We start from the raw sequence: 26873 nt of genomic DNA, 5'->3' as shown, positions 1-26873 counted from the left end.
TTTAGAAATAAAAGCCCGTAAACCCTGCCCCAACACCGCGGAGGAGCAGGCGACGAACGTAAATGGTGGAAGAATAAGCACCGCGTTAAACCGAACAGCCAGGATAGTCGCGCACACGCAGCAGATTGCAGAGCATAATGGCTTGAAACAATTGATGACAATGCACAGGTTACAGTACGTTGCCCTAAGAACCATGCAGTAGCCCGATGCTACTGACCCGAACTAATTATAAAGCCAATAAACTGCAATAATTGGTAAGGCATCATCGCCGTCGTTGTCCCCGAACGAGGTTTGGACACGCCGAAGCAATCGGCCATACAAGCCAGGCCTACCAGACAGGCGAGACAGCCTTAATATTATTATAATATTTATCGTTCCTTATCTCATGACTTACAGTCATCAATTTATTCCTTATTTATCTTTACATGGTTTGCATCCCCGGAAGCAATTCCGATGCGATCATGAACGTCAAGTCCCTACCAAAATATGTAGGGGTGGGACGTATACCCACCATGTCCTTAGGAAAGCGCACTGAGCCGCCTCAGGGCATGAAATGCGCTATCAAACAAGCTTAGATTGATTGATGGGGACACAGCTAGCATTAGCCACACCGAACGGCTAACGCTAGCTGCGTGGAGGCACTCGCAATCATGGGTGCTAGCGAGTAGAGAGCAGATCGGCCGGAACCCTCGGGCTGCAACGATTGAACGCGAGAAACACGAGCTAGTATTAGAATAATGAGCTAGTATTAGAATCATGAGCCAGTATCAGAATAATGAGCTAGTATCAGAATAATGAGCTAGTATCAGAATAATGAGCTAGTATTAGAATCATGAGCTAGTATCAGAATCATGAGCTAGTATCAGAATAATGAGCTAGTATTAGAATCATGAGCTAGTATTAGAATCATGAGCTAGTATTAGAATCATGAGCTATTAGAATCATGAGCTAGTATCAGAATCATGAGCTAGTATCAGAATCATGAGCTAGTATCAGAATCATGAGCTAGTATTAGAATCATGAGCTAGTATTAGAATCATGAGCTAGTATCAGAATCATGAGCCAGTAATAGAATCATGAGCTAGTATTAGCAATCCAACATAATGATGCCCCGACGTGCAATACGGGAACCTTGACGAACGCCAGCTAGCTAGCAACGAGCAGTATAGCCTGTCATGCGGCCAGCGAATCCACGAACGAGCCGCGAGGGGAGGACTTATGGTGCGTTCGTTTGCGGTCGGAGGTGGCAAGTCGCAAGTGGCAAAATACCTACCTCTGACCTGTGTGCATTCGAGCTATATAACATTATATCACAGCCACCTAGTTATATCTAGTGCATTCGAGCAACTGGGGGCTGAGAAACATATCCAAATTTGCGACGAGGAAGTGCGAGTTCATGCGGTGTTGTATTTTAATAATTCCTAGTAGCAAGTCGCAATTTGCCACCTCCCATTTATAAACGAATGCACCATGAGATGAACCAAATACATAGAGAATCCACATAGCACGTCCACGCCCGAAACTGCAAACATTTCAATGGTGAATGCACCCGGCGCACATCGACAGTTGAGTAATGCGGCAGACGAGGCATGGAGAACCTCCGACATAGCGGCTCATGAATGAAACCCAGTGACCGGCGCGTAGCAATTTTCAAACGGACTTCCAACGCAAGCTATGCGAGCAACTGAACCATACGCAAGTATGGCACTACGGTGCTACAGGGAGACGGGCACCTCGGCCTCGGAAGCCGGCGCTCCACGACGCCACTAAACGGACACCCAAACCACGGACCGGAGAGACGACGCGGGCAGAGAGGAACGCAAGAGCAGAGAACGCGGAAGCAGCGAGGACACCGCGGGCAGCAGATAGCAAACGCACCAAATCACAATATGAGCACGGAACGCGAGCAAGACGCGGAGCAGCGAGCAATAGCAGGAATGGCAGCGGACGCCAGAGCAGAGAACGCGGAAGCAGCGAGCATGCAATGCACAACAGCAGTAAAGGCAAGCGCGAACAATGACATGTTTTGACAGCTTAAATACATGCGCTCTAGTGAGCTGACCAATGCTATGACAGCTACAGTCAGCTGGTGCTGCGTCATGCGTGACTGATTAACCTCTGCTGACCCCCCGGCCGTGACGTACGTGCCTCGGCTGAATTTGCGTCGTTGACTTCATTTTTCAAAATAATAATAATATTTTTCTAAAACCTGTGTTTCCGGTGTTTGATTCAAACTAAGTATTCCCACAGCCCGTAAGTGAGGAAATAGTTGTATGTCTTCACAATTATCATCCTTCTTCATACTCCAACCCAGGACTCTTGCTGTAGTGATCCTAGACCCTGTAGACTTGTTTCAGCAGGAAATTAAAGGTTTTATGTAATACCTGGTTACATGTCCATGTTTTATTCTATAGCGACTGTCGAGTTCGAGTCCGAAAACCAAGCACTGATCAGAATAGAAACCTGTCCCCCGAGGAGAGCCTGGAGACGGGAGATTAGGCACCTCTATTCTTACGGCCACCGTCTTTTAACCATCAATATATTTAGGGTTAAGGTTGAGTTAGGGTTAGAGTTAGGGTTAAGGTTAGGGTCCCGTAAGAATAGAATGTGCCAATAATGTGTCAAGATAAAAGTCAATAAGTCAAGATAAAAGCACAACTATAAAGTCCTTATGAAAGCAGCTAACGTCACCTTATGAAAGCTATAACGTTAGCTAAGTTAACTACTCAATTATACGGGGAGTGGTCCTTGTGTGGCTCGCAAGAAGAGAACATTGTCAACACCCTACTTCTCCAACATATTTAATACTTCTATACTAATACTCTTGAATGCCCTCTTGTGCAAATAACGTTATTTTGTTATGGAGGACCGGGATAACTGGAGAAGATGCTAGGCCCTTCTGTGGACGACCCGATGAGTTTAATTCAGCTGGTTAATTTGAGTGTTTTAATTATGTGAATAAAACAGGCTAATACAAAAAGTAGTTTAATTCAGCTGGTTAATTTGAGTGTTTTGATACATATGTGAATACAGTAGGCTAATATAAGATAGGAGTAGCTCTTGGCCAGATGAAATAAGGTTGGAGACCTTCACCTTGCACTTGCCTGCATTGTGTGGTGTTGTGTCTTTTCAGTTGGTAGACATTTGTTGTGAATAGTATGTGTACTCCATTGTGAATACTGCCGGCCCTACTGTGACCTTTCTGACGGTCATGCATACTGGTTTGTGACGCTCACACCCCCTGTTCTGAGTGACCTCACCTAACCCACAGCGCTGGGCCCAGAGGGAGGTCAGACAGGCTGGTGCTGCTAACCACGGCTGTCTGAGAGTCCCACGCAAGCTGTTGTGTGTGACCCCTATTGTTCAGAGTTCCCTTCCAGTGTAGCTTCACAAACCAGTGTGAAAGGCACCCTCTGCTCTTATGGTGAGATGCTGCTGGATAATTACTAATACAGCTCATACTGTACTGTATAGGGACTGGACACACATTTTGAAAGTGGACTTATGGCTCCAAACATGATTCAGACACAAATCATGAAGAGAAAATACACTTCTTCAGTTTCCGCTGCCTAAAATCTTTATTTTACGTTTCTAGTGTTCTATATCTTCATTAGACATATGAGGCCTATAGACGAATAACCATACAAGTGCATTTGGATGTTTTGGGGAGAGCTTGATCATTAACAGAATACAGACCATCCTAATAATATTTTGTGTGAATGATACATCACTTGCAAGTAATCTATGTAGTGCTACTGTATGCATTTAATCCTCTTTTGATGTAAGAGTCATAAATCACTGAGATTACAAAACAGTCACACTCCTGTAAATGTAAATGACACATTATGGCTATTCATCTGTAGGCTTCATATATCAGACGGGTCTTAGGGAGGTGAAAGTTACTTGATTTACTTGAACTAACGTTGACAAACGTTTCCCCTCCCCCTCATCTCTTCTCTCCCCTCCGTCTCTCTCTCTCTCTCTCTCTCTCTCTCTCTCTCTCTCTCACATGTCTGGAAGCCCGAGGAGGGGAGGGGAGGTACAGCGAGGAGTTCAAGTGTGCAGCCAGGCTCAAAGACGTTCCTGGGTTTGTTTGACAAACGGAGAGAGAAAGGAAAGGGGAGTGGAAAAGGCACAAGGCTGAAGTACGCAGCAGAGTACGGGGTAATGGCACGGGGATCGTTTCAGAAAAAGGGGGGAAATTTGAAAGAAAAAGAAAAAAAAATTGTGAACGGGGAAAGAGAGAAAAATGTCCGTCCCCTCCCCTATCCTCTCCACTTACACACTCCTCCTCTTTCCCTCCCCCTAAGATAGTCCTCTCTGAACCACCCCCCCCTCTCTCTCTCTCTCTCTCTCTCCCTCATTCCTGCCCTGCCTGCACACACACACGATGACTGATGCCTTCTCTCTCCCTCCCTCCCTCCCTCTCTCTCGTTCTCCCTTTCTCCAAGCTCCGCTCCACAAGACGGGACTTTCCCCCCCCCCCCCCTTCCGTGTGTTTGTTCTTTTAGCAGCGTACGGAGGAACCGGTTCTGTGCAGCTCTGGCTCATGCTCTCCCAGTCACCAGCCCAGCAGCAGACCAGACATGCCTGCCCGCCTCGCCACAAACAGCCTTCCGCCACGTCCGCCGCTCTGATTTTCACTGCGTTTATGTTCTTTTCTAGTCGATATTTCCCCCTCTTTTTTTTCTCTCTTTACCCCTCTGCTCTCTCTCTCTCTCTCTCTCTCCCTCTGAAGTCCCGTCAACAAGCAGGGGAGGGAAAACGGATGGAAAAGAAAGGTGCTTGCTGGAGGAGAGATGAGGCAGAGAAGGTGAGCGGGAGAGAGGAGCGGAGAGGAGCGGAGAGGAGAGAGGAGCGGAGAGGAGAGAGGAGCGGAGAGGACGGGCGCCAGGCTGCTGCTGGGCTGAGAGACCCGGGGGGAAGCTGATAAAGACAGGAGTGGAGGAACGAAGGATGATCCGAGTTGAAATCGGGACGAAATCGCGGGAGCAGGAAAAAATGGCGAGACTCGTCTGACCCTGAGCTGGTATTTTCTCATTTCTTATTATTCACATTTTTCTTCTTTAAAAAAAAACCCCAACTACTTCCTACGCTGATTTTTTCTTTATATATCTGGGGATACTTATCTGTCTGTACCTCTAGGGCTCTCAGCTTGGCTTGTCTGTCCTCCTGGTTAAAAAGTGCCTCTGCCCGTTTGTGTACTTAAAGTGCTTTTCCCTTCCTCTCTCTCCCACTGGAAGGCTTTTCCTCTGTCCATGCGCTTCTCGTCCCGCTCAGTGGACTGAAATGCAATGATTGCTTTTGTTTTACGCAGCATTTATTTGTATTTCTTCTAACTGACGGTTCCCTGTGTGTAACCCAGGCTCTGAGCCAAAGGCTCAACTTGATTTTGGGGCCCAGTTCTGAGTCTGAAAGGGAGGGAAGAGGTTTTGGGGGGGTCGGCGGTGGGGGGGGGACAACCAAATTTTAACCGTTTTGTTGTTTGTTCGATCTATAACGGCTCGTATTTACGTATCACCTTCGTATTCTCCGCTCACTCATTAAATTACTGTTTACCGGACGGCTGTGAGCCGTTTTGAAAAGTTTGAGCAAATGTTTAAACTGGGAAAAGGGCGACATTGTGTATAGCTCAGTTTTTTTGGGGTATCCCCCCTCGCCGTTCTCCGGGCCTGACTCCTCCCATCATCCCTCCACTTCCCCTGGCGCTCAGGCCGCCTGCGTGCTCCGTATCCGCCGGATCGTACGACATCGAGACGCATCTGACGGTGTTCTGACACTTTTATTTGCCGCGACGCTGTTTGACCTACCGCTGCTCTGTGAGTATATCTTTTTGGCATCACGTCTGTCCGCTTGTTCTCAGCCCTGCCTCCCATTGTTAGACCTGCACAGATCTGAGAGTAGCCCCGTTGCCCAGCGTGTGTGTGTGTGTGTGTGTGCGTGTGTGTGTGTGTGTGTGCGTGTGCGCACATGGACATGTGTTATATATCCTCATTCCGTCCCCACTCCTAGCCTGTCTGTCCATCTCCATGGAGACCAGCTATGTGCTCTTGCCACCCCCCCACCCACCCCCCCGGCCCCCCACCCACCCCGGACCTCGTGTGCCAGTTCACAAAGACGCCCCCGCCACGCCGTGGAATCGGTGGAGGGTGGAAAGGGGGGGGGCGCCCTAATAGTGAGTCATCGGAGGGTGACCGCGGGGACGGCGGTGGTCTTGATCGCCGTGTCTGGAGGGTCTTTGTGTCTGAATGGAGCTTCAGCCCGGGACCTCCTGGCGGAGCTGAAGCCCAGACGGCAGCCATGATGACGGAGCCCCGGTCCTGGAGCCTCTAGAAGGGCTGCAGGCGAACGCCCGCCTGGCCGGAGCGCCCTGCTGCTATTTTCTATCGTAGTGTCAGGTGGACTTATGGCTGGATTCGTGCTCTCCCGCGATTCAACAATCCCGTTTTGTTTGCTTTTTAACCCAAACGTTTTGAGTATGTATCAGCATCTTCAACTGTTTCAACTGTTAGAAGCCTATAAGACTAATTTCCTTGTTTGTCATATCAGGATATCAGGGGGTAAAAGAAATATTTCACCTCATAGAAAAATGTTGCAGCCTGTTTTGCTGTTAGGGCATGGCTGGCAGCACCATAGACAAAACGTTTCAGATCTGAGGAGACGATTGATGTTGATGAAGGGATGACATTGCTGGTATTAATATGAAGGGATGACAGAGCTGGTATTAATATGAAGGGATGACATTGCTGGTATTACTATAAAGTGATGACATCGCTGGTATTAATATGAAGGGATTACAGAGCTGGTATTAACATGAAAGGATGACATCGCTGGTATTTATATGAAGGGAAGACATTACTGGTATTCATATGAAGGGATCACATCGCTGGTATTAATATGAAGGGAAGACATTGCTGGTATTAATATGAAGGGATGACATCGCTGGTATTAATATGAAGGGATGATATCTCTGGTGTTAATATGAAGGGATGACATCACTAGTATTAATATGAAGGGATGACATCACTAGTATTAATATGAAGGGATGACATCGCTGGTATTAATATGAAGGGATCACATCGCTGGTATTGATATGAAGGGATGACATCACTAGTATTAATATGAAGGGATGACATCGCTGGTATTAATATGAAGGGATCACATCGCTGGTATTGATATGAAGGGATGACATCACTAGTATTAATATGAAGGGATGACATCGCTGGTATTAATATGAAGGGATCACATCGCTGGTATTAATATGAAGGGATGACATCACTAGTATTAATATGAAGGGATGACATCACTAGTATTAATATGAAGGGATGACATCGCTGGTATTAATATGAAGGGATGAGATCGCTGGTATTAATATGAAGGGATGACATCGCTGGTATTAATATGAAGGGATGACCGCTGGTATTAATATGAAGGGATGACATCGCTGGTATGCACACAGGCATAGAACCCATCTGGTATTGGAGGCCTGGCGTCCCTCTCGTCCTGCTGTCATCGTTCTTTACTCCGTTGTCGGGGCTCTCATGGTCAACTCCGGAGCGGACGAGGCCATTAATGTGTTTCACTTGATGAAGCATAACTCAGCGAGCCCCTATCAATTATGGAGCGCTGGTGTGGGGAGGAGGGGGCTGGCGTACGCAGGCATCATGTGACCACCGAGGCCTTCACGGCCCGGACGAGAGCTATTCCCCCCGGAGTCAGTGTTCCAGTTGCGTCAGTGTTTGTCTGCCTTCATCAGGACGTTTCGTGAAAAAACAAGACCTGGGCTTCGAGCTTACATTCGGACCTCCTGGCCTCGTTTTCTCTCGCAGACACGCCGCTGTCGGCGTGTGTGTATGTTTCATCGGCTACATGTTTCCCGGTTAGGTCTGTGGCTGTTTACACTTATATGCTCTCTCCTGAGTCCTACACCCTCGTAGTAATTCCAACACTCAGCACATCCTGTTTCCATACCAGTACCATGAGCGACGGCATACAATAATACCAAGCGTCCGCTATTTCCCTTGAACTCAATTTGCCCTAGAGCCACTCCTCAGTCCCATGGGATTATTCACTGATGGACATCAGCGTGACATCATCACCAGTCTATCTGAGGTCCCCAGTAAGAGACAGCCTAGCTAAGAACCAGTCTATCTGAGGTCCCCAGTAAGAGATAGCCTAGTAAAGAACCTGTTTATCTGAGGTTCCCAGTAAGAGTTAGCCTAGCTAAGAACCAGTCTATCTGAGGTCCCCAGTAAGAGGCAGCCTAGCTAAGAACCAGTTTATCTGAGGTCCCCAGTAAGAGGCAGCCTAGCTAAGAACCAGTCTTAGGTTGAGATCTCTTCATGGTCATGGTCATGGTCATGGTCTCTGGAGTAGTAGTTCATAGCTTGGGTACATATTTGATTTGGTCATTTTTTTTATCTTTAACTCTCTCTCTCGTATTCAACCCAGGAATTCATTGGGCCAGGCGTCGGCCATTTCAGTGTTTGTGAACATAAAATCTATTAGTTTGATCCAGGATTGAACTGAGCTCTCATAGTACTGCATGTCCCCAGGATGAAGCACTAGAGAGCACAGTCCCCTCCTCTAGGCCCCTTTAGTGGTGCTATTCTGCTGTTCTGCCTCACAGTACACCCGGGTGGCACCGAAGTTTCAGCCTTTTCTTTCCGAACGACGGTATGTTCCCCTGGCCTCGTCCCCTAGTGAGAGTGAGCAGCGTTGTCGTTGTGTGCGTGTGTGTGTGCTTGTGTGTGTGTGTGTGTGTGTGTGTGTGCGTGCGTGCAGGCGGAGGAGGCGTTGGCAGTGCGGGGGTTAATAACTGCAGGCCGTCGGAATGTGTTTGGAGTCAGCACTGAGAATTCCTCAGTTCTGCATTAGTAGGTCACCGCCTCGCCTCTCTACCTCGGCAAACTCTCCCGATCTCTCCTCTCCCCTCCCCTCCTCTCCCCTCCCCTCCTCTCCTCTCCTCTCCTCTCCTCTCCTCTCCTCTCCTCTCCTCTCCTCTCCTCTCCTCTCCTCTCCTCTCCTCTCCTCTCCTCTCCTCTCCTCTCCTCTCCTCTCCTCTCCTCTCCTCTCCTCCCTCTCCTCTCCTCTCCTCTCCTCTCCTCTCCTCTCCTCTCCCCTCCTTTCCTATCCTCTCCCCTCCTTTCCTATCCTCTACTCATGTCTGTCACTCTCTTCTGTCCTTCATCTCTCTCTCTCTCTCTCTCTCTCTCTCTCTCTCATTCTTGATTTGAGCTCTCTTTCTTACAGACTTTTTTTTCTATCTCCGTTTGACTTCTATAGTTCTGATCCAAAGCCCCGCCCCCCCGCGCACCTCCTGCAGACATCTGAAGGCCCGAGGTGTCGGGTGGGGGTTGGGTATAAGGGAAGAGACGTAGGGAGACCGTGCGTGTCTGTGTGTGTGTGTGTGTGTGTGTGTGTGTGTGTGTGTTAGACAGTGCTCACTCTTGTTGTCTGTGCTTCTTAGTCACGTATGATTTATTGAGCCGGGTTCCTGAGGAAGTCATTGTTGATGTCATCAGCCGTTACCTATCCTTGTCCTGGTACCTCCTGCGTAGACGTTTACCTCAGCCTGGGACAGGTTCCAGCAGCTCAACAGACACTACTCAGCCTGATAGGAATATCGCTGATTTTCACGCGTCAGCATACTTTCTCACGTTGACGGATGAGAGCGTGTGCAGACGACCGGTGAAATACCACCGACTAGTTGAGATGCGCTTCAGTCAGGGCTCTTTGGCACGCTTACTTGTGTACCCAGAGAGTTAAACGTAGCATTTCGTGTACGACATTTGGCGGGCTGAGATTCTTAACTTGTCACACTGCATAACTCAACAGTGCTCAGAACACACTTGGGGCTTCAACTGCCAAAAGATAGCCTGCTCTGTCTGTCTGTCTGTCTGTCTGTCTGTCTGTCTGTCTGTCTGTCTGTCTGTCTGTCTGCCTGCCTGTCTGCCTGCCTGTCTGCCTGCCTGTCTGTCTGTCTGTCTGTCTGTCTGTCTGTCTGCCTGCCTGCCTGCTAACGCTGGATCGTGCTCACGGCGTATCACTGGTGTCGCGTCTGGCCTGCCGGCCTTCTGTCTGGCGGCCATATTTGACGAGGGCGGACACAGGCCTCTCTCTCCGGCCTCGCCCCTCACAGCGCCCGTCTCTCAGAGAGCAGAGAGGGGAGAGAAGGGGTGAAGTGAGGAAGGGAAGTCAGGATAATGGAGGGAGAGAGAGGGGAGGAAAAGTCAGGGTGAGGAGTGGGGGGGCTGTTGGAGAGGAGAAGGAGAGGGCACACGGACAGGGAAAGGGTTGTGTTGTTGTGCGGTTGTTGTCAGTTTACTCACAGCGCAGAGAGATGTGCCCCTGGCTCTGGCAGCGCCACACTAAGCCCTCTGTTGGGGAGAATAAAGGGCCTCTTCAGACAGACGGCCGTACGGCTGCTCTGTCCGTCAGGGAGATCTCGGGTACGGCCGGCGTCTTGACTCCCACGGCCCAGAGCGCTAACCTCCTGGCCTAACTTACAGTATATTATATACACTTTATTTTCACTATCAGAACAGCAAACCACCCCTACTATTGGTTTGGAGCGAGAAAGAAGTGTGAGGTAGTGCGGAAGCGTGGGCCTCTGAAGCAGGCTGTGCTTTGGTCTGTGTGGGCTGCAGGGGTCACATCTGGGAGATGAAAGGAGAGAGGCTGTGGTTGGTCAGCTCCGCAGAGAGACACAGAGGTCAGGAAACGGCCCCGGTGCAAACACCAGACTCATTGTTCAAGTTCAAGGTAAAGTTGAATGGCACTTTTCATTCAGGCTAGCTGGGCCCTCTGTCCTCTGGCTGGTGGCTGTTTTTTAAAAGGGTCATAATTGGGGGGGGTGGGGGGGGACATTGCTGTTGGCAATGTCTGATGTTTGTGTTATGGGTGTATAATCGCAAAGCAATAGCATTGAGAGCAGCATTGCTATAGCATTGAGAGCAAGTTTTTTTTTATGTTGCTTTGGCTGGAAAAGTTAGCAAATAGGTGTTAGCCAGATAGTTGTGTGAGCGTGTGTGTGTGTGTGTGTATGCTTGCGGGTGTGCGTGTGTAGAGCAGCCCTGTGCTCAGCTCAGACAATAGCCAAGGTCACTGCCGGGTAGGGGTTCAGATGTCAGGGCAATGCTCCTCTCTGCCCTCTTCCTCCCCTCTCCTCCCACCCCCCAGCTCCTCCCTCCTCCTCCCCTCTCCTCCCACCCCCCAGCTCCTCCCCTCTCCTCCCACCCCCCAGCTCCTCCCCTATCCTCCCATCCCCCTGCTCCTCCCCCCTCCTCCCACCCCCCAGCTCCTCCCCCCTCCTCCCCTCTCCTCCCCTCTCCTCCCACCTCCCAGCTCCTCCCCTCTCCTCCCACCCCCCAGCTCCTCCTCCCCTCTCCTCCCACCCCCCAGCTCCTCCTCCCCTCTACTCCCACCCCCCAGCTCCTCCCCCCTCCTCTCCTCTCCTCCCACCCCCCAGCTCCTCCTCCCACCCCCCAGCTCCTCCTCCCCTCTCCTCCCACCCCCCTACTCCTCACCACTCTCTCTGTTGTGTCTGTCGGGCAGCCAGGTCCTCATTAACTCCTCACAGGGGACTTCCTGTTCACCTTGTCTGCCACCCCCCATTCCGGCCCCTGACTGAACATGCCTCTCAGGGTGTCTGCTCACTGCCCAACGTTGGATTGGTGTGCCATGTTTGTTGGTGACTGTTGGCGTTGGTTGGATGGATTTGTTTGATGGTGAACATGTTGAATTCAACATTCTAAGGGAGTGTGTCCACTGGTGAGCTGTATGTAGCTGAACCAAGCTTACAGCTGCGTAGAGCACACTAAAAGCTAGAGTTTAGAGCTGGCTAGGCTACGAATGTTTTACACCTACGTTAGCAACGAGTATCGTGTTTTTGCCGACTACAGATTAATTAGCCAAGTTAAGATAGCCAGCTACTGTAATGTTAGCTAGTGCTAATTTGCTGTCTCCGACCATTGTCGTCAGAACAGCCTTTTACACAGCGCACAACGGCGCTTTAGCACAAAAAGCTAAACTTTTTTCAACTGCAAAAAAAGCCTAGAGCTCATGGCGCTATAACGCTAAAAAGAGCTTGGAGCACAGCTCTCGTCTCTATAGTGCCTTAGAGCTCATTACCCATAAACAATGAGAAAACACCACCTCTAAAATACAGCTTGCCGGTGGACACGCACCCTGACTGCCAACTTTAGAACGCTAGACGTTTGGAATTGGTTGGTTGGAATTGATTGAGGCAGTGTGCTGGCACCTTTATGGTCAGAATCAGAATCTGTTTATTGTGAGGTAGTTTACAACATACTAGGAATTTGCTTCAGTCAGTTGTGCATAACACTGACACCATTGGACAGGATGCAGATGGACAAGACGGGACAGCGCAAAGATGGGACAGTGCACTTGAGCAGTACGAACGAACACGAATTCAACACAGACCTGTCGGCACACTGGCTTGTGGTTCTGGAGGATAAAGATGGCTGCGCACGGCCCCAAACGACACCAGCCAACCGACTCCCAACACCCAACATTCTAAAGTCGGCAGTTGCTGTTAGAATGTTGGAAGTTTAAAATTCAGCTGCAGAATCCATCCAACCGACGCCAACAGTCACCAGCAAACATGCCACGCTGATCCAACGCCGGGTGTTGGTTGGTGTTGGTTGGGGCAGCAGTGTTCAGGCACCTTTATCCTTCAGAATCAGTGTGCCGACAGGTCTATATTTACTATATTGTCCGTAGCAGCGGATTAGTAGTGAGAAATCTCCTCAGATTCAAGTAGCGTATATAAATAGGGCCGCCCAACCCCTCCGTGCCCTGCTGTAGTCTGCATAGTGACAAAGCTGAGGGAAGGCCAGAGCTATGCAGGCCTGTAATTGATGGGTTTGTACTCAGCGATAGTTGTAGAGTGAGCACACACACACAGGCACATAATTCTGGGTCTGACTCACCCCTTTAACAGAAAGTCAATAACAATACAGGAATGATTAATCAGCCCCTCTTTCACCCCCCCTCCCTTCCACTCTCTCCATCTCTCCCCTCAACCTTCCCCTAACCCTCTCTCAGCTCAGTATTGATCTGAATGCATTTGCCTCCCATTTATCTGTTAAACTACCCCCTCCCCCACCCTCTCCCTCTCTCTCTCTCTCTCTCTCTCTCTCTCTCTCTCTCTCTCTCTTTCTCTCTCTCGCTCTCTCTCTCACACACACACTACCACTGCATAGAGCAGGCACAAAGACCCTCTCACACAGGACAGTCTCCTACAAGAATCACACACGCACATACACAGACACACACACACACACACATGCACAATACTGCTGTTTATAGGAATTAGAATCATACTATATAACATATTTTACACAGTTACAGTTAGGTTGGGTACACACAGATTAGTTGTCAAGACATACAGTATGTTACCTTTTATAAAAACACAAAATTATGAGCAATTAAGAATAACAGTCCTAAAAGCTTTTGAGGAAGTTGCATAAAAAAAAAAGTCTTAATCTTAACTATCTTATAAATGAACCTGGATCCTAGTCCATTTACAGGTGCTATCTTGGTCTGTGTGTGTGTATGCATGAGTGTGTGCGTGCGTGCATGTTTTTGCCTCAGTCTTTGTAAACCAAAGAGGTAAGATTGAAAAAGCTTTTGAGTGACAGCTAATTTGAACCCCATCGTTTCCCCCCCTACCATTCTGGTTGGTGGCAGTCAGGTTACCATGACACCAGACTGTTTTGTCTGCCCTTTGACCTCTCTGAGGGGTGCTGTGGTCAATCAGGCATTACATGCGAGGGGTGAGTGGAGGGGGGGATGAGACGAGGAGGCGAAGGAGGGGTTGGGGGGGGGCATTTCCTCTGTAAAAACGAGGTCCAAAAGGTTCCTCTATACATCCGTTGTGTACAGAGCAGGAGGTGGGAGCTCTGGAGGCACAGTGGAACAAAGACACATGTGCAGGCAAACATGGCAGCGCGGCTCGGCTGGGGTAAATGAATGGGGCTGGAGCTCCCGGGGGGGGGGGCAGTTATTATGCTCATTGTGCAGTCGGCCAGCTGAAGCCGTTTGGGCTGCTTCTTTTGAAGTAACATTTATCAAAACCCGGAGCGGCGAGGCTTTCAGTCCTCCGAGAAGATGGTGCATCTCTCTCTCTCCGAGATTGCAGCAGAGAAGCCGTGTGTTTATTTAGATGCCATTTAGATTAGAATAGATTAGATGGCTTTTAGATGAGGGTTTAATGGGGTTCAGATGTATAGATCCACATGTTTTCCAGTGATTCCAGAGAGCAGATGAAGCAGGAAGAGAACGCATGTTTACCAGGAAGCCTTTCCTTCACTCTCAGAAAAAATGAGAGGCTGAAGAAAAAAGGTTTGAAGCTTTTAGATTCATATACTGTACATATCAATATTATTTTTGTTATTCAATCAAAATAATCAATATCAGCACGGAGTTGCTTGTTTTATTCAGCCCTTTCTCAGCAGCAGTCTATCATCCACGCCGTCATCTGGAAACATCAGATATTGAATTCTTTCCCATGTTTGTTTATGTGTTGTTAATTGATTGTGTAATCAAATCATTTAAAATTAGAAGCTGAGTTCGCTTGCTTTAGTTCAGCTCATTAGCAGGCAGCCTCTGCATGACCCGGAGAATACAGAGCTTACAGCCTTCTCAAGTAAGGCTGAAACTGACACGAATGCACATTTTATTGTCTTTTTTAAATTTTATTTTTAATTTTTAAATTTTATTTTTCTTCCATTTCGTTCAGATAGTGTATTCTTACCTCCGCTGTGGACGAAACTGAAGTTGACACTGAATGCACTCTCAAATAGGGGCAAAAAGCATGATTTTTCTTTTGAGAAATTAGATATTGTTTAGTGTCTTTTTTTCATTCAGATGTGTATTGTTAGATGTATTGTTACCTCTGCCCAGGACAAAGTCCGAGGGAGGAGGTTATGTTTTCGGTGCAGTGTAGTTTGTCTGTTAGTCAGCAGGATTACGCAAAAACTACCAGACCGGTTCATGAAACTTGGTGGAGGGGTGTAGCACGGGCCAAGGAAGACCCATTACATCACGGGGCGGATCCACTAATTTTTTTCCACTTTTCGTTAACATCGAGATCGGATCGAGAGACGTCCCTTCTCTAAACTAGAACAGCCCACTTACCTACAGTACACATTCAACAAATGTAGCCTACATGCTGACGACATGCGTAATGGATGGAGATCTACTCTCTCTTGAGTGCCGTTCTAGTTGATGATGTATTGATTTTAATCAAGCATGTTGCTGACTTAGCCTACATTTTCATTAAACTGGATCTTTACTAAAGCAAACCTCCACACTGCCCCTCTGTGTGTTCCAGACGCAGAGCATTATTCGTGGAGGTACAACTGCCTCGTAGGCTTCTTCAGGAGACAAGGTAAGCCTCTCCTCCGAACCTCCATCCACACTTTCTGCCGCCCGATCATCTGTCCATTCACCTCTCTCTCCTCGAGTGCTGGCGCTCCATCTCTATTACACAGATTTGATTCTGCGTCGCTTCTGATCGGTCGGTGAATATTTCTGCTCTCTGTCTCTTTGTGTCTTTTAGCTGCCCAGCTTTTCCTGTGGTGGGGATCAAAGTGTGTTTGAGTCGTGTGTTGAGAGGAACTCGAGCCGCTCGTGAACACATTGTCTCTGAGAATCAGAATCAACTTCATCCGGCAGTTATATGCACGGCATACATGAATCTGCTCAGTCTGACAGAATCAGTCATATTGTTAGAGTGCCAGGTCGATACACACGCGGATGAATCCTCCTACCCACCGTCGTCCACCTAAAACCCTACTAACCGTCATCCTCGAACGTCGTCTTCAGAACATGGAGATCACAGCGTTCCCGTCGCCGCTCTGTGCCCTAGGAGGGACTACAGACGCGCCTGGCACACACCGGCCTGGCAGAGATTGACAGCCGTGCCCTAGCAACGGTTTGGCTTGTCGCCAAGCCGTGGAGGTTGCCAGGCAAAAGGTTCCCATGGCAACGTTCAACTTGCCACCTTGGTATGAGGTTGGGGGCTGAAGTGAATTAGTGTAGGATACGACACGGCTCCCAGCTGGAAAACCACACACATATTCTGCTCTCCTACGTGGAAGTACTGCTACTGCTACGCTGCAGCTACACCACAGAGGCAGCCTGAAGTCATTTCATATCAGCACCGTTAAGTGGCTTAAAAAAATGGTTTTTGGTTACTTACTTGATTGATATTCAATCAGGTTTGTTTTGAGTTTCAGCCCTGGTCTGACGACACACCCTCGATACAGTGCCCTGATTTTCCATTACCGGCCAACCACACACACGTACGGTATCGTCACGGCGCAGGTCTGAGTGACGGATACTCTCCCAGCTGCTGACAGACGGCTGTCTCATGCGCTCACCCCCGGGCCTCTCTTTACGCACACTTCCTGGTCCGCCGCAGGGGCTCGTCCGTCACCGGAGCGGCCGCGTTTCGGGCGGCGGAGGCGTGCGCTTGCGCGCACTCGCGTTCCGGAGTTCTTTGGCGGAGTTTCGGGGGAGTTTAATGAGCGCGGCGGAGGACCATGCAACCTTTCGAGAGAGCCCCCCCCCACCCCCAAGACACCTTGAGCCGGGCGGCGCTCACCGTGGAACTGCCCCGGGCTTCCAGACAGACCTGCCGAGGAGGGGCGGAGGGAGGGAGGGAGGGAGGGAGGGGCGGAGGGAGGAAGGGGCGGAGGGAGGGAGGGAGGGGCGGAGGGAGGAAGGGGCGGAGGGAGGGAGGGAGAGAGGGAGGGAGGGAGAGAAGGATAGCTGACATTGGCACAATCACACTGCATTTCTGCGTGATTTGACTGTGAAAAATATTGCAGGCGGGGAGCCATGGGGAGGGGGGTGAGGGGATGAAAGGGGGGGGGGGGTGCAGAGACAGGAGACAGAATAGGGTTTGTAGGAGAGGGTGGTAAAAGGGTAGGAGGCGGGAAACGAGTGCTGAGGAGGGAGGGAGCAGAGAAAAGGTCGGTGGAGGGAGGGAGGGAGGGAGGGAGAGAGAGGCAGACAGGGGGGATTAGGAATTTGAGCACCATCCAAAAAGAGAGGGGGAGGGGACGACAGAAGAAGAAAAAAAGAAATTCACCTGGCAGCAGTTTTAATGGTTCCTCTGGCATAGTCAGAACTGGCAAATCTGATTGGTGTAAGGAGAGATCTGAGGCTGGCTTTCTATCTATGTGTCTTTCTCTCCCTCCCTCTTTCTTCCTCCCTCTCTCCCTCCCTCTCTCCCTCTCCTTCTCTCTCTCTCCCTCCCCCCCCCTCTCTCCCTCCCTCTCTCTCTCCCTCTCTCTCTTTCCCTCTCTCTCTCTCCCTCTCTCTCTCCCTCCTTCTCTCTCTCCTCTCCTCTCTCATACCGTTTTACATTTCTGAGGCATACAATACCGAAAAAACCCCCGACCGTACCACACGATCACAGCTTCTCTAATCTCTCCCATCAAAGATGGCTCCTTTCTCGTCCTGTGTCTGTCTGTCTGTCTGCCTGTCTGCCTGTCTGTCTGTCTGTCTGTCTGTCTGTCTGTCTGTCTGTCTGTCTGTCTGTCTGTCTGTCTGTCTGTCTGTCTGTCTATCTGCCTGCCTGTCTGTCTGTCTGTCTGTCTGTCTGTCTGTCTGTCTGTCTGTCTGCCTTCCTGCCTGTCTGTCTGTCTGTCTGTCTGTCTGTCTGCCTGCCTGCCTGTCTGTCGGTCGGTCGGTCGGTCGGCCGGCCTGCCTGCCTGCCTGCCTGCCTGTCTGTCTGTCTGCCTGCCTGTCTGTCTGTCTGTCTGTGTGTGTGTGTGTGTGTGTGTGTGTGTGTGTGTGTGTGTGTGTGTGTGTGTGTGTCAGTGTTCTGACCCGGCTGGCTGGCTAGACGCATCCCGTCTGACTTCGTTAGTGTCCTAGTGGGAGAAGAGCTCCACAGACAGTTCTGCTGATACCGCCATGTCACTGCAGCAGGCCCAGACACTTTAGATCAGGTGGCCCTGATCCCCCAGTCAACCTCTGCAGCGTGAATCCATTTAGCCAGATAAGAGAACTAATTCGGTTTAAAAACCCTTCAGGGCACGCACACAGTGACGCGACACGCAGACAGACAGGACAAAGCCTCGGAGTTCGCCCAAAGACGTGCCCCGTCCCTGTCCCCTCCCGTCCTCTTTTGGGGCTCGGCACCTACAGTCGGCGCGCGTATTATGTAGTGAGATCAGTGGTTGCTGCAGTGGCTGTGTGCTCCCTGGTCTTGTTACTTCTGGCTTGTTGGCTGATGACTACAGCAATACAAAGCAGCTGCCCGTGAACCTACAGTAGCGTCGTCATAATTGTTTTTTTTTGAGCAGCGTGCAGCACTACTAGTATTATCGCTGCCCATCTTTCACCAAAGGCTCAAAACTCACCTTATCAAGAAGTACCGTTACTACCACGATCCTTTCTCTGAAGCACCTATTGTATTTATATATTTGGCTTTTTTTTAACACTAGATTATTCTCTTGGTCACTTTCAGTTTAGAAAGAAGATGCACCTGTACGTTCTGGTAAGGAGCATGTACTAAGTCGCTGTGGATAAAAGCGTCTGCTAAATGACTGTAATGAAATGTATTATGTGATGCTTTACCGGCACACTGAGTTCCAAGCAGTGGAAGGAAAGCCAACCTCATTACTGAGCCTCCCACTCACCCCCCTGCATAAGTCTTTCCATCTATACTACCATCAGACCGCCACTATTAAATCCCTCCAGCCAAGAAAAACATCTACCCAAACTATTCCCACCGCCATAAACATTTTAAACAAACAATGAGGAATAACTCACAGAGACACTGACACTTTGCTCACAGTAGCATTTTTTATTTTATTTTATTTTATCGAGCTGGTGTTTAGGAATATGTAATGTATGTTTTTAGCCTGAGTTGTGTTGATTGTTGTTGAGCCACGTCTAAGACGATTTTCTGTCACGGCAGATAATAAAGTTTTGTGAATGTGAATATGAAGAGAGCATGTCTGGCCGTGTGTGAGGTTGGAGGGACGCCACCCTGACGGCTGCTACTGACAGTGATGCTGACGGAATGGAGATGAGGAGAGAGATGAGGAGCAGGAATGAGATGAGAGGAGAGAGATGAGGAGCAGGAGTGAGAGGAGAGGTGAGAGGAGAGAGATGAGAGGAGAGAGATGAGAGAAGAGAGGAGGAGAGATGAGGAGAGAGATGAGAGGAGTGAAATGAGGAGAGATGAGAGGAGTGAGATGAGGAGAGGAGGAGAGATGAGGAGAGATGAGAGGAGAGAGATGAGAGGAGTGAGATGAGAGGAGGAGAGATGAGAGGAGAGAGATAAGGAGAGAAGGGAGAATGCAAGGTCAACCGCCACTAGAGGGCAACAACGCCTTAGAAATGAAGGCCTGAAATGTTGGAGCCGGTGCCCAGTTTCATTTTGCCCAGTCTCATTTTAACGTTTGCCGTCGAGGTCTGCATATGTGTAGTTTACGAGTGTGTGTGTGTGTGTTTTCAGGGGGGTGTGGGTCTGTTCTGTAAGGATTTACCCCCTCGTGTATGTACATCCCTAAATACAATCACTGAGACAAAGAGACAGACAGACAGAGAGATGGACAGACAGAGAGATGGACAGACAGAAAGAAAAAACAGCTGACAGACGGACAGAGACAGATAGTCAGACAGACAAGCAGACAGACAGACAGGCAGACAGGCAGACAGACAGACAGACAGACAGACAGGCAGGCAGACAGACAGACAGACAGACACAGACAGGCAAGCAGACAGACAGACAGCTGACCTGCTGTTGAAGACGGCATCGGGGAGCAGGACTACTAGACAGTGCTCTGCGGTGTGAGGTAGTTGGTTGTATGGTTTCGCATAATAAACAGCACGGAGATAACTGTACAACCTTCTAGCTTTCCCCGCGGTGTCACCCTTGCCCACGGCCATCGCCACCCCTGCACCGCGGTAAGTACCACGTCCGTCTGTCAGGGAGGAGCTACTCTAGCAGCAGACAGCACAGATTAAGTTGTTAAGCCGTCAACCCTAGCTGTGCAAAAGTAGCCAGACAAATACATTATGTGACCGATAAATGGTTCAGTGATGTGCTTTTATTTCTTGAGGGTCCACATTGGGATATTTTTGAGACACCAACACACACGCACGCGCGCATGCTAACCCGTCTACGGCGTCTACCCAGCCACCCACCCGCCCGTTTTAACCCGTAGTGTGTGTTTCGTCTGGCAAGTGGTGGCTGAGACAGCAGGGATCCGCAGTGCGTTGGAGCTGGCTCGCCTCCTCTTCCTCGTAGGGAGAAAAAAGGGACACACACACCAGAATTCTGCTGATTCGGCGCCTCGGCACAGCTCTTTATCATCCCAGCACACACACACACACACACACACACACACGACACGGCTCTCCTGCCAGAACCTCTGTCCCCGTCTCTGTCAATGTCCCTGTCTCTGTCAATGTCCCTGTCTCTCTGTCAGTTGTGTTGTGTGTGTGGGGGGGGGGGGGGATATAGATCTTCCTCTTCTGAGAGCAGATCTGGTCGTTCATGGATGCTGCTGATAGGATCAGGGCCAGGTTACTAGCTCACATGACTGATGTAAGCTCATCTACAGCCAGCGCCCACACACACACACACACACACACACACACACAGCGGATCCACGTATAGGACATCCGACCCCTTTACAACCAGCGACGCCGATCCACACACAGCCCCTGCGCTGCCGTCTATATATAGAGCGCAGAACCAGCCTTTAAAAGAAGGAGAGCGCGTAGGCAGGCCGGCCGTGCGGCTCCCCATGTGCATGTAGGTCATTTATCCCGGCGCCGGGGAGAGAGAGAGCGAGAGGCGAGGTAGCCTCGTCCTCCGGCAGACGGGCGAGCGAGAGACGCTCCCCAGACTGACGATGATGTCATTCCTCTGGAATGCGCTCGGCGCTTTGTCTGACAGCGGCCACTGCGGACCGCTGGCGCACGCACCTGTCTGGGACGGCGCCGCCCGCCACCGTAAAGTGCAAATGGCTGCCGGATAGCCGGCGGACGGGGGAGAGCGGTTTGGAGGAGGAACATGGCGTTCCGGCAGGCAGGCAGGCGTCCTGCTGGTACACCAGAGCACAAAGCTGTGCTGTGTGCTCTCTTTGCATTGGTTCGAACCTATTTATGAAAATACCGAACCTAGGTCGGCCCGTCTCCTAACACGGTGAATACGCTCGATCTGTCGTGTTTTAGGCGAGCCGCCGTCTGAAATGTGATCATGGTCACTGTGTTTTCTGTCTTAAGACTCTCCTCTGACTGTCTGACCGTCTTTGACCAGAGACGTTTAGTTAAGAGGATCAATTAAATGAATTCTCTCTCCTTCTCTCTCTTCTCTCCTTCCCTCTCTCCTTCTCTCTCCTTCTCTCTCCTTCTCTCTCCTCTCTCTCTCTCTCTCTCTCCTTTTCTCTCTCCTCTCTCCTTTTCTCTCTCCTCTCTCCTTCTCTCCTCTCTCCTTCTCTCTCCTTCTCTCTTAGTTGACGCATCTCGTCTACTTTGTCTTGTGATAGCCGCCGTGTCCCTCGTCAGGGCGATGTGTCCCTCGTCAGGGCGATGGCCGCCTTGTAACTGCCGCGTCAGATCAGCTGCGGCGCGGTCATCGTCTCTCTGGACGAGAGCGTACAGCAGGCGGCAGAACGACTCGGTCACAACGGCCGAGGAAAATTGAGTTCTCCCCTCTCAGAAGATGCCCATCGTTCCCGTTGAAGTTTTATTAATTTCTTCCACACTCCATCGGAGAGACGCTCCATTCTGTACTGTGTAACATGGTTAGAATACTTCATGGGCCAATCGTGAAGCTCGCACACATCAAAGCGTTTACGCTCTCATCTCGCAGAACAGACGACCAGAGTCTAAATTAGATTCGGTCGCGGGTCTTAAATTCCCCCCGGGGGGTTGGTGATTCTGTTATGCAATAAACACATACAGCGTGTACCCATGGGGTAACACCGTGTCCTCTCTCTCTGTGGTGAGTCGGAAGCAGCGCTGAACACACAGCACATGACAAAGCCACGCGTCCAGCTTTGAATACACTCCCGGCGTTAGTGACAGTTCTGTGGCTATAGTGACATCAAAGTAGCGTAGGCTACTACAGCCAATCCTCTGCGGTTTGCATTTCTTATTTCGCTATCAATTTGACCTCCCTTCTCGCAGGGTTATTCGTTGTTTTCCCCATCATCCGAGCCGCCGTGCTGTGATGTTATTACGGGAGAGGCAGCACAGTGAATCTTGCGGTGGTTTTAATGACGGGTCTGATCGCGGTAAACATGCAGTGGGAAGCGCCGCTAATGTCGGCCTCTCAGGTTCAGCAGACTCCCGGGCTTCATGAGCTCCGCTTCTGATCCGCTGAGAGAAACGGACCCTCCCCCCCTCTAACCCCCCTCCCCCCGACACGTTCCCTCCGCTTCCTAAACGACCCCCCCCCCCCCAACGTTCCCTCTCCCTCCTAACCCCCCCCGCGCGACATCTCTCACACAGTCTCACAGACGCGCACACACACACACAGTCTCCCAGATGCACAGACACACACACACACACAACCGTAGTCACACACATACACACACACAGTCTCCCAGATACACACACACACAACCGTAGTCACACACACAGTCTCCCAGAGGCACACACACACACAACCGTAGTCACACACACACACAGTCTCCCAGACGCACGTATGCACACACCATCACACGCGCAACCGTAGTCACACACAATTGCACACTTACACGCACGTACGCACACACACACAGACAAACACACACGTAGAGCGCAGACTGCAAAGAGGGGGGTGGCGGGGGCTTGAGGAGACGTGATGCTTGGGGGGAAAAAAACGTGAGAAAGAAAATTGAGGAGATGGAGGGAAGGAGAGAGAGAGAGAGAAAAAGAGGTAGACAAAGAAAAAAGACAGAGAGAAGAGTGTTGGAGATGGGAGTCGGGGCACGGCGCAGTCAGAGGGGCGCTCTGGGCAGAAAGAAGACGCGAGAGAGATCAGTAAAGCAAAAAGGAAGGTGAAAATGTGCATGTGCGTGAATAGTGCATGTGTGTGTGTGATGGTGTGTGTGTGTGTTGAAGGGTTTTGTGCGCTTGTGCATCCGTATATATGCATTGTGCATTCCAGTTTGTGTGCTGTAAATTCCTGTGTGTGCATGCGTGTGTGTGTGCGCGTGTTCCATATGACAGACTCAGACGGCGGAGAGGGAGGTATCTACGCTGGTGGCAGTTCGGGGGGGGGGGGGGGGGGGGGTAGGTAGGTAGAGCAGAGTAATGGAATCAATACTATTGTCTGTAACCTACCTGCCGATGGGCTGTCTGGTCCCGTTAGCCAGCCATCAGAGAGAGATGCTGGGGTAGGCAGCCAACCTGGAGCACAGAGACAGACGCTGGTACTGAGAGAGAGAGAGAGAGAGAGAGAGAGAGAGAGAGAGAGAGAGAGAGGAGAGAGAGAGAGCAGAATGCAGCTTCTTTGTATTTGCAGGCTCAGAGTAATGGCAGATGAAGACGAGGGGGAATGAGTCGAGCTAAGTTTCATCCTCTTTTACATCGGCACCATTTCATTTCGCGTGCAGCTCATCATTTTGCCGGTCTGCGTAGCATGTAACCCCGACTTTGTGCGCGCCAGCTCGGTGCATGTGCATGCATTCGTGTATGTGTGTGTGTGTGTGTGTTCTTGAGCGCGCTCGTCTGTGTATGCGTGCACGTATTTTATTGAGCCATTTAATCAAAGCACACATGTTGAGGGTCTTATGAAAGACGTGTCTCGTTTTTAGATGGTGTGTGTGTGTGTGTGTGTTCACCGTGGCTCACTGTGGCTGTTCTCAGTCCTCACTGTGCGTTCCAGGTTCCATTCATCCCCTCCTGTGTGGGTCCGCAAAGATCCATCTTCTTCCTGGTCTATGAAACTGCTCCATAAGGATCCTGGAGGGAGTAATGGCCGGGGCTCGTCCAATTCATCTTGAGGTTTCTGGAATTGATAGAGACTGGAAAGCAATGCTGGTATATACATATGTGTGTGTATGTGTGTATATATATATATATATATATACGCTGTATTTAATTATTCGTATTAATTCCACAGAAATTCCGCAGACAAATATATAATTCATGGCTGTGTGAAGTTGTGATGAATGTGTCTCTGATTTACGTTCTGATCGTTTCCCTCTGCCCTGTCTTGTCAGTCTGGCCTCATACTAAAGACTCATATACAGTTTTACACAGAGGCAGATCAATTATTCAAATAACCAGAAATCATTCATGATTTCTAGCATACATGATGTATGATCGTGCACGATGTACTACAGTAACATGCCAGTTGTGGCGAACCTGGAGAGACGTGTCAGAAAGCTGCCTACCTCAGAGACCGCGTCTTACTTTAAAGAGCGCTCGTCTCCATATTATATTCTGTAGCGTGAGGAAGAGATTTAAGTTTGTCTCCAATATCCTAGACTATTCTTTGTTAGAATCAGAGTCCTGTGCTCTGTCTGCCAGCAGGTGGCGCTGTCCTGCAGTATTTTCCTTTGCAGAACTTTTTGATTAATAGTAATTCAAACAAATGAATATAAGAAATAACTACCTCAGTAACAGGTATGTTTCACATAGGGTATGAGTGTGTGTATTCTTGTTTATTTTCTCTCACAGGTCGAGACCGGTGGACGTTTTGGAGACGAGCTATACGGATCAGATGACTTGACAAAATGGATCCAGGGCTTCTGCTTCTTCCCCCTTCCTCTGGGGCACGCCGTCGAACCGTTAACCTGGTGAGTGACACCACCGATCCTGCGCCATCATCTGCCTGAAACAAACGCAACGAATCCGCAGATGAACAAAGTCTTGAGTTTTGACCAGTACAACATTTTAAAGGCTAGTATGTCATTGTTGCCAAGTGAGATTATTATTTGTCCGCATGCAGCAAAGAGGTGATAATTACTGACCAGCACAATCCAACTGGTGCTTATGCTAAACTGCCATGAAGGATATTAAGAGATTCCAGGTAACAATCTTTATAAATGCCCAAAGGCTACAGATTCAGAATGCTCGACGATTGGCACAGCAATATCCGTGGGGTTATAAACCATGTAAAGTGAATGTGTAAAAAAAACAGGTGGCTCGTAGAGAATGTAACAGATGATTTTATGCTTGTGATTCCTATAATACTGCATCGTTGATCACGTGTGTGAATAAAGAACATATGAGCAGATAGACTAGCGTTAGGTATATAATGATATTGTGTGTGTGTACAGTACCAGACTGAAGAACTGTGCTGCGGTTCTGCAGCAGACCTCTGAAGGAACCGCTTGGTCCCGCAGAGTCCAAACTTCAGATGAGGTCATGTCTTTGTCTCAATGGTGCGACGCGTCTGGATCTTTTTTTTTCGCCGCCGTAAAAAGTTACGCTATTTTCGATAGCCAAAACGGCTGTTGAACTTAATTTCCCAGTATGCCCCTCTGTCCCTGAGACCCTTAACCTGTGAGGTCATAGCAGGTCACAGGTGAGGTCCTCGGGAACAGGGCTGCATTCAGTTTCATCGTCACGGACAGGAACAATAAACAGACGTATCATCAACCAGCAGCTGACTTCACGGTTCTGTCGAAGTATATATGATGTTATGAACTATATCCATTTTCTTCAAATGGTATCATAGTTTCAACAAAAGCAAAACGCATACAGCAGCCTCTCGATTCTGTGTTGGCTGATCTCAGTTCCCTTGTCAGCTACTGTACAAACAGCCTTTCTTGTCACAACATCATAATCAAACTCATCCTCTATTACATATCTGGAGTGGATTCTTGGACGAGATGATATTTTTACCTTCCTGTTGGAAGAAGAGATCTCAGGGGGCCGACCCTATTGGCTGGCTTTGTGTCATGACCTCCAGTGGGGGGCCAATAGGAAGACAGCCAAGGGTTGTGACCCCGCCATAGTCATCACCTTCACAAACAGCGGGAAATTCAAGACACATTGCGGGCACATTGTATAAGTGTTTGTATTAGCTGTATGTTTATCAGTTCTATGTCGTATGTTTCATGCTTATTAAAGAAAGATGCGTAATAAACGTGGTTTGATACCCTGTGTGAATGTGTGAAGGAAGTCAGCTATGTCTGCTAGTCACGTGAGAAGCCTGGAGGTCTTAAGCACTCTAGTGATCTGATGCAGCACCGTCACCCTCCATTTCAACAGTGTCGCAATGGATGCCGCACAGCGCTCAAGAATGGTAGCAGCTAAAGCAGCAAACGCCACCTCTGTCATCCAGAACAGAGCTGTTGTAGCTTGTTGTTTTACGTAGACCACCACACACGATCATGTTCATTAAGGCCAAATGTGTGGCTGTGTCCAAAAACATGACCTGTGTTACCTTCCATTCACACACTGCTATATATCAGGTTATACTGTGGACCCCTAGGTATCTAGAGGTGCACTGGGCACATCTGTACTACTGCATGAGGGGGCTTTAGCACAAAGTGCCCTTGTTGGCGGCGCACACACAAAGACACACACATTAGTGGCTGTGGCCCCCAGCTGGGAAGGTTGACTGACTAGCTGTCTGACTTTGGCAGTCTTATAGCTAGACTCTTGCCCGGTATTGATTAGCTTGTCTGCGAGGAGACAGATGAATGCATTAGTACCCAGCTCACCCTGCCACTGGAAATATATTAACTTGGCATATTAGGCACCCTGTCTGGTTACCATGGAGACGCACCGGGAGCGAGAGAGAGGGAGAGAGGGGGGGGGGGGGACCAGAGGCTGTGGGGATACGGGCTGCGACGAGGCAGTGGGTCTTGATTGGTAGTCGTCGTCATCCTGTCTCCCCCCCCCCTCTCTCTCTCTCTCCCTCTCTCCCCTCT

At 49.6% G+C, this 26873-nt stretch overlaps 1 protein-coding gene across 1 annotated transcript in view; it reads left to right on the top strand.

Annotated features, from left to right (window-relative positions):
* Positions 1-7618: 7618 nt before the first annotated feature.
* spaca6 (sperm acrosome associated 6) overlaps positions 7619-26873 on the top strand; it is a gene marked incomplete at both ends in the record, with an annotated part of 28778 nt that continues 9523 nt past the window's right edge. Inside the window, 7 exons of the mRNA XM_084442452.1 lie at positions 7619-7731; positions 10650-10714; positions 13909-13987; positions 15359-15415; positions 15587-15617; positions 15896-15961; positions 24670-24788. Coding sequence (XP_084298578.1) covers positions 7619-7731; positions 10650-10714; positions 13909-13987; positions 15359-15415; positions 15587-15617; positions 15896-15961; positions 24670-24788 — 530 coding nt within the window. The remainder of the gene's footprint in view (positions 7732-10649; positions 10715-13908; positions 13988-15358; positions 15416-15586; positions 15618-15895; positions 15962-24669; positions 24789-26873) is intronic.

Source organism: Borostomias antarcticus (genome assembly GCF_949987555.1).
Source record: "Borostomias antarcticus genome assembly, chromosome: 8".
In the NCBI taxonomy this organism is placed as follows: Eukaryota; Metazoa; Chordata; class Actinopteri; order Stomiiformes; family Stomiidae; genus Borostomias; species Borostomias antarcticus.
The sequence above is the reverse complement of the archived record's forward strand: the minus strand, read 5'-3'. Positions and strand labels throughout refer to the sequence as shown.